Source organism: Leptodactylus fuscus, chromosome 9 (assembly GCF_031893055.1).
Source record: "Leptodactylus fuscus isolate aLepFus1 chromosome 9, aLepFus1.hap2, whole genome shotgun sequence".
Classification (NCBI taxonomy): Eukaryota; Metazoa; Chordata; class Amphibia; order Anura; family Leptodactylidae; genus Leptodactylus; species Leptodactylus fuscus.
Window position 1 is genome coordinate 34,308,634 of NC_134273.1, and position 12,419 is coordinate 34,321,052.

A 12,419-nucleotide genomic window follows, 5' to 3' on the forward strand; every position below is an offset into this window, starting at 1 on the left:
TTTGAGCCAAAGCCAAGCATGGCTGCAAAAGGATATGGGAAATATATCGGAAGTAATTCTATTTCTAACGTTTGCCCAATCCACTGCTCGCTTTGGCTCAAAAAAACAAACAAAAACAAAATCTACAACAAAAAAAAGCTGCATTTTCTCAACATGGGGCCTCAGCCTAAGGGCCCATTCACACGGAGTAAACGTGCGTGTATTTTGGCAAAATACACGTGTAAAAATAAGACTTCAATGACATTTTTTTACACGTGTAAAAAAAAAAAAAACCCACGTCAAAATACACATCAATATGCATGTGTAAATTGTCATTGAAGTCAAAGTGAGTATTATTTCTACACGTGTATTTTTTACATGTGTATTTTGCCAAAGTACTCGCGCGTTTACTCCGTGTGAACGGGCCCTAAGGTACAGAATAGGAGATGGCGCATATTATCACTCATCTACAGGAGAAAACTGGCGTAGATGGGATATTAAATTCTCTCCAATGTATGATGGTATTTATATGTAGTCATCCTTTGCAGTGCAAATCTGCAGCGTATTTACAATGAAGATATACACCATTAATCCTGTGATCATACAATGCAATGGATATGCAAAACTGCTGTGAAAAAAGGGACGTTTTTTGACAGCTGTTTAGTATCTATGGAGAACCTGTTGTCACATATCCCTCCTAAATTTAAGGTTATTAAGGGGACCATAAAAATGTAGCAAAAAAGGACAGGTCCTAAATTTTGATGGTCCGCCATTGACATGTATTGATTTTAATGCAGCCACAGCCATGAACATTGGTGATATGAATAGAGCTTATTCACACGACAGTGACCTCTGTGACGGCAGCGTTAAATTAAATTCAAGTGAACGGTGGCCTCTGGTTAGGTCATGTCCTATTTTTTTGTGTTTTCACAGATACATTGAAATGTATGGGGGAACCTGTAAAACAGCACGGTGGCTCAGTGTTTACCACTGCAGCTTTGAGTCCTGGGTTCAAATCCTGCCCAGGACAACATCTGCAAGGGTTTTTATGTTCTTCCCATGTTTGCATGGGTTTCCTCTGGTTTCCTCCTACACATCAGACATACTGATAGGGAATTTAGATTGTGAGCCCTATATGGGACAGTGACTGACAATGTCTGTAAAGTGCTGTGGAATATGATGGGGCTATACAAGTAAGCATAATAAATAAATAATAATAAACAGCCGCCCCTCAGGTGCTAGATGGCTGTGAAGTTTTTCTTGGCTGTTTTGCACCTCCTTGTGTGAATGTATCCTAAAGCTAAGGCCCTATATATTAAAATGCTAATATAAAATGCTGCAGAAAAATAAAATAAAGTGAAAACAAGTTTTTGCGGTATTTTTTTTCTTTCTGTATTAAATACAAAGGGAAAACGCAGATAAAGATAACTTTCTGCAGACTCAGCTTTACCCCCTCAGTTTGTGGATGAGATTAAACAACATCTCGTTTTGCTGGCGGCATTTTCTTTCCCACTGTAGTAAATACACTGCAACTTTTCTGCTGCACAAGATCTGCAGCCATTTGAGTCCCCGTGTGCACAGACCCCAAGAACCTCTATGCATGTATTTTACTAGTCTGTGTGCAGTATTGAGTCCCTGATGCGGAGCTGAGCTAGCTGTGCCCGATATAAAGATGACATCCTGTGCCACACACCGGCACCCTCCCCTGCCATGCCCTGCACGTGTCTAGGTGACAGCCCCATGTTGTGTACGGCACACCGCCCTCCCTCTCTTTACGGCTCTTTCTCCCAGATAACGGTGCGGGCTGAAGGAGGAGGGGTCGACGAAACACATGGCGGGAGCTGATAACAAGCCGGCCTCCTGAGACCCCGAGGGGACCTACAGACACCAGGGACGGAGTCCCTGCACACTGTAGCCTGCGGGCGGCGCTGTCTCCAGAAGAAGCGGCGAATCCTCGGCACAGAGCGGTGAAGTGGTTGCTGAGAGGCCAGCATGGGGTACAGGGACTGCTGGGTGCTCGGAGTCATTGCCCTGGCTCTCCTGCATGCTTCTCTATCGTCCAAACTGAATATCCCCAAAGTCCTCCTGCCCTTTACCCGGGGGACCAGGATAAACTTCACCCTGGAGGTGACTGAGGGCTGCTACAAGTGGTAAGTCCTGGAGCCTGTATCGCACACTTATACTGTAGCGCTGTGCTGGTGAATGAGGTGCATGGTGCTGCATGGTGCCGGGGTTATGTGCTGACTATGGCTGTGCCACCTAAGAATACAAGGTGTGCCGTCACATGACTATGTGGCAATGCTATTTTGTTGACATTTTGGATTTTCAGCACAGTTAGGTAGTAAGACTGGAGATACATGTAACCCTCAGCTCACACTAGCACTGGCGCTCCGTCATTTGGGTCTGGACGGTGACACCAGCATTGGTTATACAGGAGCCTGGCAGACCCCATTGACTATAGGGGCCACGCATAACTTTTTTTTTTTTTTTTTTCTATGTCAATTTTCAGCAGTGTCCAATCGTCTCCTCAGAGGTGAATTTAGGCTATGACCCTGTTGCAGTATGTAAATCTGACTTTTCCACACTTGCGCCATGCCCTCCGACCTTCGTATCCACTGTGGGACCCGATTGACGGGAGAGTCCAGTCACTAAAACAGCGGTTACCTGCGGACACTGGGTTTCCTAGAGTTTTATAGTGAAACCGGCAGAGGAAAAAGACACTTTTCTCTGATTTTTGGTGCAATCTGCGATGCTATCACTAACGGAGATGTGAATGAAGCTTTAGGGTCCAGTCACACAGTTTTTTTTTTTTTTTACTTTTTTTTTTTTTGAGCTGAATCCACTAGCGGAAAAAGGAACCCATTGAAGTGAATGGAAGGCTTTTTTTCCATGTGGATTCTGACGCAGATTCAGCATCAAAATTGGCGCCAAAAATCTCCATGTGAATGGACCCTTAATGTGACCGCTGTTGTAGCAGTTTTCCGACAGACCAGAATAGCAGACCGGGCACTAGCGTGATCCTAGTATTGCATGGCCAAAAATTGCAGATGTACCCTACCTATATCGCATTCAGTGAAAGTAAATGTGGTAACGTTGTCACTTATGATGGTCACAAGAAAGCCAAATTTGGTGGATCTTTACTGACCTACGAACTTGTGAGGCAAAATGTGACCACATTTACTTTTATTATTTGCCATAGAGACAGCATTACGCTGGGCTCCTTGGCCCATCTGTCACATCGTGTCATGTGTCACAGCATTGACAGTCGCAAGGGTATGTTCACACAGTAAATATGCTGCAGATTTTCTTTCATGGAGTTGCATGCAGGAGATCTGTGTATCTGCAAAGTGGATGAAATTACAAAATCGCATCCAGAATGTGGATAAATCATGAACCTATTGCTTTACAGCATATTGCAGGAGGTCATCATGGATTTAAAGTAGTTTTATTCCTGTAAAGAGGGGGGTGTAGCTTCCAGAAACCTGGCTTGCTTGCTATATACGAAAATCTGTTTCCTTAACTGGCTTAGTTTCACTTTGTGGTGTGAAATAAATGCAGTTTACATGGAGGATCTGGGCTATGGAGCGCCAGTCTTGATAATTTCCCCATGGTGACTTTTGACCACAGACTTGCATTCCTTGTCCCAGTGACGTTTCAGGTGACAATGACTTTGACACACTGCTGGTATGTGCTGTGATAGTCACCGTTTATTCCTTCTGCCGTATAAAAACACTTCCTCCTCAAGTCATACAATGTAATACCTGTTTTGTGCTAAAGTTTCTATGCAGTCTGGCAAAGTACGTCAGACTCCCAATTCTTTGCAACATTTGCTGCACTTGGTTATAGGTTTGATCTACTTGAACCTTGTGCTTTGTATTGTGCAACTTTTTTTTTTAATTGAAAAACTTGCACCACTTTTGTGGTTTTAGGGCAGGTTCACGCAAAGTTATTTATTTATTTTCTCTCTCAAAAAACAAGTGTCACACTCAATCTTGCCGTGGTTCTGTGGCTAATCCAGCCACCGATCCTGCGTTGTGGACAATTTGCTGATTAGCTCCAAGTGCCTCTGCACTTTCCACTGTCTGAATGCAGACATATAATGATGCAGTAAAGTCATCTGTAACTTTGACCAAAATTTCTTGAAATTCCATTATAAAATAGTGATGCAGATCTCTATGCACGTGTACAGGTTCTGCGGTATTAGGCATTCTAGTAAAGACACACTGGTGCTGTGGATTATAAAGGGGGGAGGGGGTCTGCTGTGGCACCTCTTTATGGGGTCGCTACAAAGTACTGTAAACTTTCTTAGTAAAAACTTCTATAGACGTCAGAGAACAACATGTCTGACTGGTCTTTTCCATTTTCCCTTGGGATAGGCAGGACACACCTATACATATTATATGATTGTCAGCTTTGATGTATATAATCCTCTTTAGGCTCTGTTCATATCTCTCAGAGCTTCTGCAATGGTTTTTAAGGGTTTTTATTATCCTTGGGATAAGTCAATATGAGATCAGGGGGGATCTGACACCTGCGATTCCCACGGATCAGATATTGATAACTGTTAAAAAAGGCATCAATAATTGAAAGGGGTTATCCTGTTTCTACTATTGATGGCCTATTAGATCTGCAGAGTGTGACACCCAGGACCCCTGAAGATTTGTTATATGGCTCACAGTAACGTTTACCTTCCAGGAGCAGCGCTGCTCACTCTCCTTACTATTCAGAGCGGCCCCATAGACTTCAGTGAGACAGCTCTGTAGTATCTAAAGTATCTGCTCCTTTCATATTAGCAATACTTTGATTCTTCCAAGTACGGTAATCCACCATTTCTAGCAGTCATCCAGTATTATGCCTCATGGTGAGCTTGTGCTCCTTTGTCTCCGTACAGACCTGCCCATAGTTAGCTTATTGTTTGGGAGTGGTGTTGGGTAAGTTAATAATTCATTAAGAGTTACTGGCGGGAAGTTACAATGTGAGAATGCAGCTTTAGGAGGAAGTAGGAGGGGGGTGAAGCAGTGATCTCCTTCTATACCGTAGCTAATATAAATCTTATGTGAAAGTGATCCAGGTGTTCACTCCATCTGGCGGTGTCCTCCTGTATATGCAAACACTGCAACCTTTCCAGCACAACAAAAATATACTGTCTGTAATATGCTGCATATAGTCTCTAGTCTAGCAGTGGAGGAAACGCACGCAAATGCGGAGAGAACATACAAGCTCCTTACAAATGTTGTCCTTGGCAAGATTCAGACCCAGGACTCCAGCACTGCAAGGCCACTGTGCTACCTATTTACTTTGTAAAACACTTAAAGTGAGTCTGTCAGCAGCTAAATTGGCATCAACCTAATGACAGTACATTGTAGAACAGCTTTTACAGTTTCTAAAGATGCCTATTCTGTGTTGCAACTCAATTTACATCAAAATCAGGATTTCATTTGCTGAAAAGGGCTTTAGGTGTGTTTCTTTGCTGTATATAACAGCCCTGTCACTCATACAGTGGGGTAGGAGCTAGGCCGCAGTCATTCATTCATGGCGTGTGGCAGGATGCATGGTATAACTGAGCCTGCAATCTGCTTGGCTCTGGTTATAGTTGACGTCATCCTTTTCATTTCTTCTTTGATTAAATTTGTCCGACTCTCATCTTCTACTTCTCAGTCTCCACACCGGATACAAGTATGACGTTTACTTCCTGTGTCCTTATTTGTTCTGCTTCAAGATATAAAATCTGATCTACTTTATTCTTTCTAACCCACATTAATGACTTTTTTTTTATGTACATTGTCTTTTAATTTTTGTTCAGACTTTTAACAATTTAATTTTGTTATTCAGTTTATCACTTTGTTTAATAAAACAAAATATAAAACATAAAATAACTTTTTGCACTTGTCACAAATCTATACAGGGCAATCGATACTCTTTCATATATTTTACCCTTTCAACCCGCCATAGAAAACAGAATTGTAACATGTAACTTAAATGATGAGACAGTCAGCAAGACATTGCCCTGTGTAAAGGGGGTGCTGTGCTGCTGACAAACGTAGAGTGAGGATAAATGAATTGTTTGCGCCATACATATTGCAGCAACAGTGTGTAGCATCCGTTCCCAGTCATTGCTGCAGGGTCGGCCAATGGAAAGGGGCCTAATGTGCCTGCAAATGCAAGCCTTTTCTAAGGTAGTCTGCCAACCCAGCCCTACAGATAGATGGGTTATGGTCACCTGAATCGTATGGTATCTTTTTTCTTTGTGAATTGGCGCCTCCGTTGTCAAGATATCGTTGAGTTTTTTTTGTTTAGCGCAACAGCAATGAGTCCATTTCGCCAAAGCTCATTTGCATGTGGGAAAAAAACGCCAAAATCTTGGCAACAAAGGCAGCGATTCTCGAAGGGAAAACTCTATAGGATTCTGGTGATCCTAATCTAGTTATCTGCTGGCTTGATACTAGGTTAGATACTAGGTTCTGGTGACAGACTCCCTTTAAAGCAAGATACTACAGGACTTGAAATTGATGCAAGGGTAAATGTTACTGATGTGGGGGGGGGGGACCCTTTAATTGCTGAATCTAGTCTCACAGAAGAGTCTCCTGTCCATTCCTCTGATTCATTGCATGACCAAACCAACAGAGGCAGAGCACTAATATAGCGGTAACTTAAAGAGTGTGACAGACCCTGATGGCTATAACGGGGTCCATCGGGTGTCTGTAATTTTCAAACTGAAGGCAACAGAAGAAAGTCATCCATGCAAGACTTTTTCTTCCATCGTTTTTTAGGCAGACATTGCAATAGCAACTCCGTCACGAATGGTCCTTATGCACTAATCCAGCATGTTGGCAGAGGAATTCTTTGAGACATAAATTAGTAATATTTGTGATGGTGTAGAGCAGGGGTCGGCAACTCCTGGCACGCATGCCAAGAGTGGCACACGATGCTTATTTCCCTGTCACGGCAGCCTGAGTCCTCGCTGAAATGAAACTGCTATTATTATATTGTGGGGTCACTTCAGACCTAGAGTATAATAAGCGGAGCCCCAGGGAAGGTGATCAAAGTGTAACTCAACTTCCTTGCGCTCCAGAGCCGCTCCATTCTCTTTGTTGCTTCTGCCTGATATAAGAGACCACTTAAAGGGCCTCGGGTCACAGCGGCATCATTACGCCAATGTGACCACTGAGACCCAATCAGTGGTCGCTAATTTTAGGCAGAAGCGCTGAAGAGAATGGAGCACAAGAAAGGTGAGTAATGTTGTTTTTATGTTTGTCTCTTGGCCCTCCGCTTATTATATTCTGCGGTCTGAAGAAGAAGTATAATAGCTAGTGAGTGGCACAAGTTGAAATTTTATTAAAGGTAGAATATTACACTGTGTGGATGGGCCAATATGGGACATTATTCTGTATGAAGGTGTGGTTTTTTTTTTTTTTTTTTTTTTCAAAATGCACCTTGTGACCGCAGTTTTACATCGAAGTAAAGTTACCAGTGGCTTAAGAATATAGCTGCATTCAGATACATAGTGTGTTTCCACCATAAGGATGCTGCCATAAGGTGCTCCTGCACACATACATTTACCACTATTTGGGGACCGCATATGGACTTTCATTGCTTCTAATGGAAAAGTACACCTTTGTCCCAGGAAATGGCAGTAAGTGCATGTGTCCTGGAGCATCTGGTGGCATCACTTCCATGTTATGGTTTGTGATATATGACTTTAGTATAGGGTTTGTCAGCCTTACAATTATTGTCCTGCACCCCGAGAATATTCTTCTCTTTATTGTATTTATCTATAGTTTATACTTTTTTTTTTTTTTTTTTTTTTTTTTAACAGTCTTCTGTATATAATGTCTTCATAATATTCTTTCATCAGGTCATCATCCAGGCCTGAAGTCGCCAGTATTGAACATGTCAACGTGGATGACCGGCAGTGTTCACAACGGGCAGTGGTGCAAGCACGTGCGAGCCACCCTACACGCCTCACCAGTATCATTTTTGCAGAAGACATATGTAAGTGTGTTTTATATTCTGTAGCGCCATTCACAGGGTCTAATAACTCAATTGCTGTCCTAACAGGGGAACAGCTTACATGGCTTCATCTAGTTTTGTTTTTTTGCCTTGTTTTAGTAAAACTTGGCATAAGTGTGGTATAATAAATCCATAATATCTTTGGTTTGGTGAGTTCTGTAGCTGACACTGACCTCTATTTCCAGCAGCCCACCATGTGTCTGCAGCTCAGGCTTTTCTTTCAAAAAACAATATTGCAGGTTGTTTGCGTAGAACCAGTTGCTGAAGGCAGGACACTGATGTGTATGTTCCCAAAATAGCATAGTGGCTAGAACTGCAGCATAGATCACTGTAACGGTTTCTATATAGGTTAATTTTCTGGTGTGTGTTTTTCCCTCCACTCCCACCAGTACTTATTTTCATTAATTGTTCAAGTTTATTAGACACCTATTGGTTATATACCTATAAAGCTAAATACTTTGTATTTAGTGGTGTAGGTAAGGTTACATGCGTACAACCATATGCAGTCTATGGGTCAGTAAAAACAGCACAGATTACACGGACTGATATCTGTGGTTTTCACTCACCCTTACATTGAAAATGAATTAACAGAGCTGCCAATACTGACAAGTATAGGACTTGCTCTGTAATTTTTGCAGCTCTTTAGTAGGGCCTGAACACACACCCACAAAAACTACGGCTGTGTATATTGGTACATACTTTTATCCACAATTGTGGATAAAAAGCACAGTGGTGTGATTGAGAGAAGCCTGGAAGGTGAAGCAACGCCCATAAAGCCCCTCTCAGCTAATGTGCATAAAAATAAAACACTGATTTTCATGAAAAGTGTGCTGCAATGTAGAATAAGGAAGACATCTTTGGAAAGAAGAAGCCTTTCCACAAGGTACTGCCATCAGTTTGATACTGATTTTCCTGCTGACAGACTCCCTTTAATGGCTGCCTTCAGGTTCTACAGGAGAACCACAAATAACCACGTGTATTTGAGTGACATTACATTAATTTTTTATTTTAATGTCTTAAAAGATACTGGGCAGCTGCTTCGATGTGATGCCATTGTTGACATAGTCCATGACATTCAGATTGTATCAACAACAAGAGAGCTGTACTTGGAGGACTCACCACTGAAGCTAAAAATACAAGCGTTAGACTCTGAAGGTAAAAGATTACACTCCTTTGTTTCCCTGTTTTTCTTAAAGGGTAACTGACTTTTCATGAAAAGTTAAATATGTCCAGGGTTGGCAGTCTATTCTATGTCCATATAAATCTTCATACAAGATACTATCAGGTTTTCTGCTGCTATTAATAACATTTATGGCTGATACACATTTTACATTTGTCTCTGAGGCTATCTGAAGTTAACTATACAATAGCAAACAAATAGCTGAGAAAAGCCCAAGTGAATATATTGTAATATAGGAGATCCAGGAACATTGAACTTTAAATACAGGGCAAATACACACTGTGAATAATATCCCACCTGTAACCACCCAAACAGTCAGAAGTACATCATTACTTATTAGATGAGGTTGGATGAGGACATCAGTCCCTCAAGTCCAACCTATAACCCTACAATCCCCTACAGTGTTGATCCAGGGGAAGGAAAAAAAAACAATGAGGCTCATGCCAATTGCCCCATTTCAGGGGAAAAAAAATTCCTTCCCAACTCCAAGTACATAGGAGACTTTTGTTGCACTGTAAGCTTTGAGATATGCATAATCCTCATTCCTTTGCACAGAGCAACAGTTTTTGTCCAGAATCACATGCTCTATGTAATGAGACTAAGTTGTCTGAAAAGTTAGTGAACCTTTAAATATGTGTAGGCATCAATAAGTGTCTGATATTTGGTGTCTTCCAGGTAATACATTCAGTACATTAGCTGGCATAGCCTTTGAATGGACAGTGGTGAAGGATACTGATGTGGATGGCTATTCTGATTCCCACAATTCATTGCGGTAAGAGAAATCTTTGTCAGGTATATAGTTTACTAAATAAGTTCCTAGCAGAAAGTCTGTTTCCTGTAATTTACCTCTAGAAGGCAAAGGGAATCAGTGACCAGTCAAAACGGTCCCTGGGATCTGCAGGCCATATAGGCTATAAATTTCAGTTTGGTGAGGGTCCAACACCCAGCACTAGCTCCAGTCTATGAAGAATGCATACACTGTGTAGGACCTTACTGCAGCTCAGCTCCCATTTATTTACAGGCCCCTCAGCTCCTGTTGTCTCCTAATCAGTGGGTAATGTGGTGCTGGACCCTGCCAAGCTAATATTGCTGTTCTTTCCTATGTCAGGCCATCAGTATTCAAATCCTGAAATCCTTTAAGTAGTGGTTAACCATCTACACATTTTTACTTTGCATTTTAACTTTTTTTTTTTTTTTTCATGTTTCTAGGATTCTCAAGTTTTTGGAATCTACCTATGTGCCTCCAGCCTACATATCCGAGATGGAGAAAGTTGCAAAACAGGGTGACACGATTTTGGTGTCTGGAGTCAAGACTGGAAGCTCCAAGCTCCGAGCAAAAATGTTGGAACCAGTGTATGAGGTATGTGACTGGAACAATTATGGTGCGTGATCTGTATATGAGTAGGCATGGTATAGGTTCACACAGCGGTTAAAGGGTTCGATCAGTCACTATCTGGTTGTAGGGGAACCAATGCCTCACACCAGTTAGTGGTTTCGAGCTGTTATGATTTGGAGGTGAAAAATTATATAGTACGAGTCTCAACAGCAATCCCAAACAGCTAATAGGACAGCAGCAGTCCCCACGATCAGATATTGGTGTTCATTATCAAAGGACATCCCTGATTACTGCTACTCTTTATCGTCTGCAATAACATCCTATTATTTTCTTGTGTTTTATCTGATTAAAAAAAAAAAAAATCATTTGTTTTGCCATGTTGCATTGCAGGATGTGAAACCCGCAGAGGTCCGACTCCTTATTCTAGAAAACATTCTCCTGTATCCTGCATCTGATATTTATCTGCTTGTTGGGTCCTCAATAAAATACAAAGTACAGAAGTTCAAACAGGGAAAGATCACAGGTAAGTTTTAGCCATTTTGGTTTTACTATTAGTCTATTTCAGAGGTCAGATGGGATGAGAGGTCTCATTGTGGAGACTTTGCCGTAAGGTGCACAAAGACTTACTAGACCATGTATGCCCTGCTTAGAGTCCTACGAAAAGAATATGCAAAAAAAAAGTCCGCCTTGACAGAAGGGGAGAACTTGCTTTAGTTTTCAAATAACTTTTCTCAGAACTCTTATCAGGACATGCATGCCTAATAAGTCTCTATACACCTTAAGGTGATGTCTCCATAATGGCCCTTAGTATCCTGTCTTTTCCACGTCTGTGACTTTTACAGTCCCTGCAAAGTGAATGGGGTTCTGGCAAATCCCATCCACACATCATGGAAAAATATGCGCAGCAGACACTGTGTGATGTCCAATGCGCTATCGCGTTACCAACTTGACTTTTCCTACGTAGCTTTTTTTTTTTTTTTTTTCTGCAACCTGTTCTTGACATACTCTCCAATCAGCTGGCTGAAGGGACCCTGCGTTTAACATGCACAACGCCATATTTTTGGCATCTGCCTAGACAAATGATTTGCCTTCAATGCTTAAATCTCAAGAATGGAGGATAGTCCGCCCTCTACTTTTAATAATTTTATTGCCTCAATGTACATTTACATGTGGATTAAACCCTTGGTTTGAGTCTGACCAAGTATTCCGGCTTCCTCCCACAAGACAGAACTAAACTGATATTCCTCTTAAAGCCGATTTACTGATCACTGCCCCTTGTGCGCCTGTACAGCAGCCATTAGCTCCCCTACTCCATAATGCTCCTTGGTTTTTTGAGTCCCTGTGATAAAAGCGCATTATAAATGTTTGTCATTGTTCTGATGTGTCTTCATGTTCATATGTTTTTGGGTTTTTTGTTTTTTTTCTCCTCCCTCCAGATTTAGCCATGCCATCTGAACAATACATTTTACAGCTGCAGAACCACATTCCTACCCATGGGGGTACTAAGAGCGAACCAGTAGCTAAGCTGGACCAGAGCACGTCCACGGTCACTGCCTTGCAGAAGGGTCAAACCAGCATTGTGCTGCTTCATAAAAATATCCTTGTGTGACGAATCTTTAACACATTTCATGTTCTAGCTTATTCTGTATAACTCGTGTCACTGGTGCTAGATGGAACAGGCCTATACAGCAAATAACATCCCATGAGCTCAGTAATAGATCAGCATTGTACTGTAGAGAGCTACGAACAGCCTGTGCACTGGGTCACTTTGTCTAACCACAAGTGGGAGCGTGCAATCCAGATCTTGAACAAACAGCTCAGTGTGAGTGTTGTCTGACCAGCTGTGCAAAAATCCTCTAAGTGTCTGTAAGAAAGTGGATAATTATAATGGCAGCGAGCCACCAACTGCAGGAA

At 41.8% G+C, this 12,419-nt stretch overlaps 1 protein-coding gene across 1 annotated transcript in view; it reads left to right on the plus strand.

Annotated features, from left to right (window-relative positions):
• The first annotated feature begins 1,876 nt into the window (after positions 1–1,876).
• NUP210 (nucleoporin 210) overlaps positions 1,877–12,419 on the plus strand; it is a 54,550-nt gene continuing 44,007 nt past the window's right edge. The window contains exons 1-7 of the mRNA XM_075286953.1: positions 1,877–2,129; positions 7,835–7,971; positions 9,013–9,144; positions 9,845–9,941; positions 10,379–10,529; positions 10,896–11,028; positions 11,942–12,100. Of these exons, the coding sequence (XP_075143054.1) occupies positions 1,972–2,129; positions 7,835–7,971; positions 9,013–9,144; positions 9,845–9,941; positions 10,379–10,529; positions 10,896–11,028; positions 11,942–12,100 (967 nt within the window). The 5' untranslated portion in view covers positions 1,877–1,971. The remainder of the gene's footprint in view (positions 2,130–7,834; positions 7,972–9,012; positions 9,145–9,844; positions 9,942–10,378; positions 10,530–10,895; positions 11,029–11,941; positions 12,101–12,419) is intronic.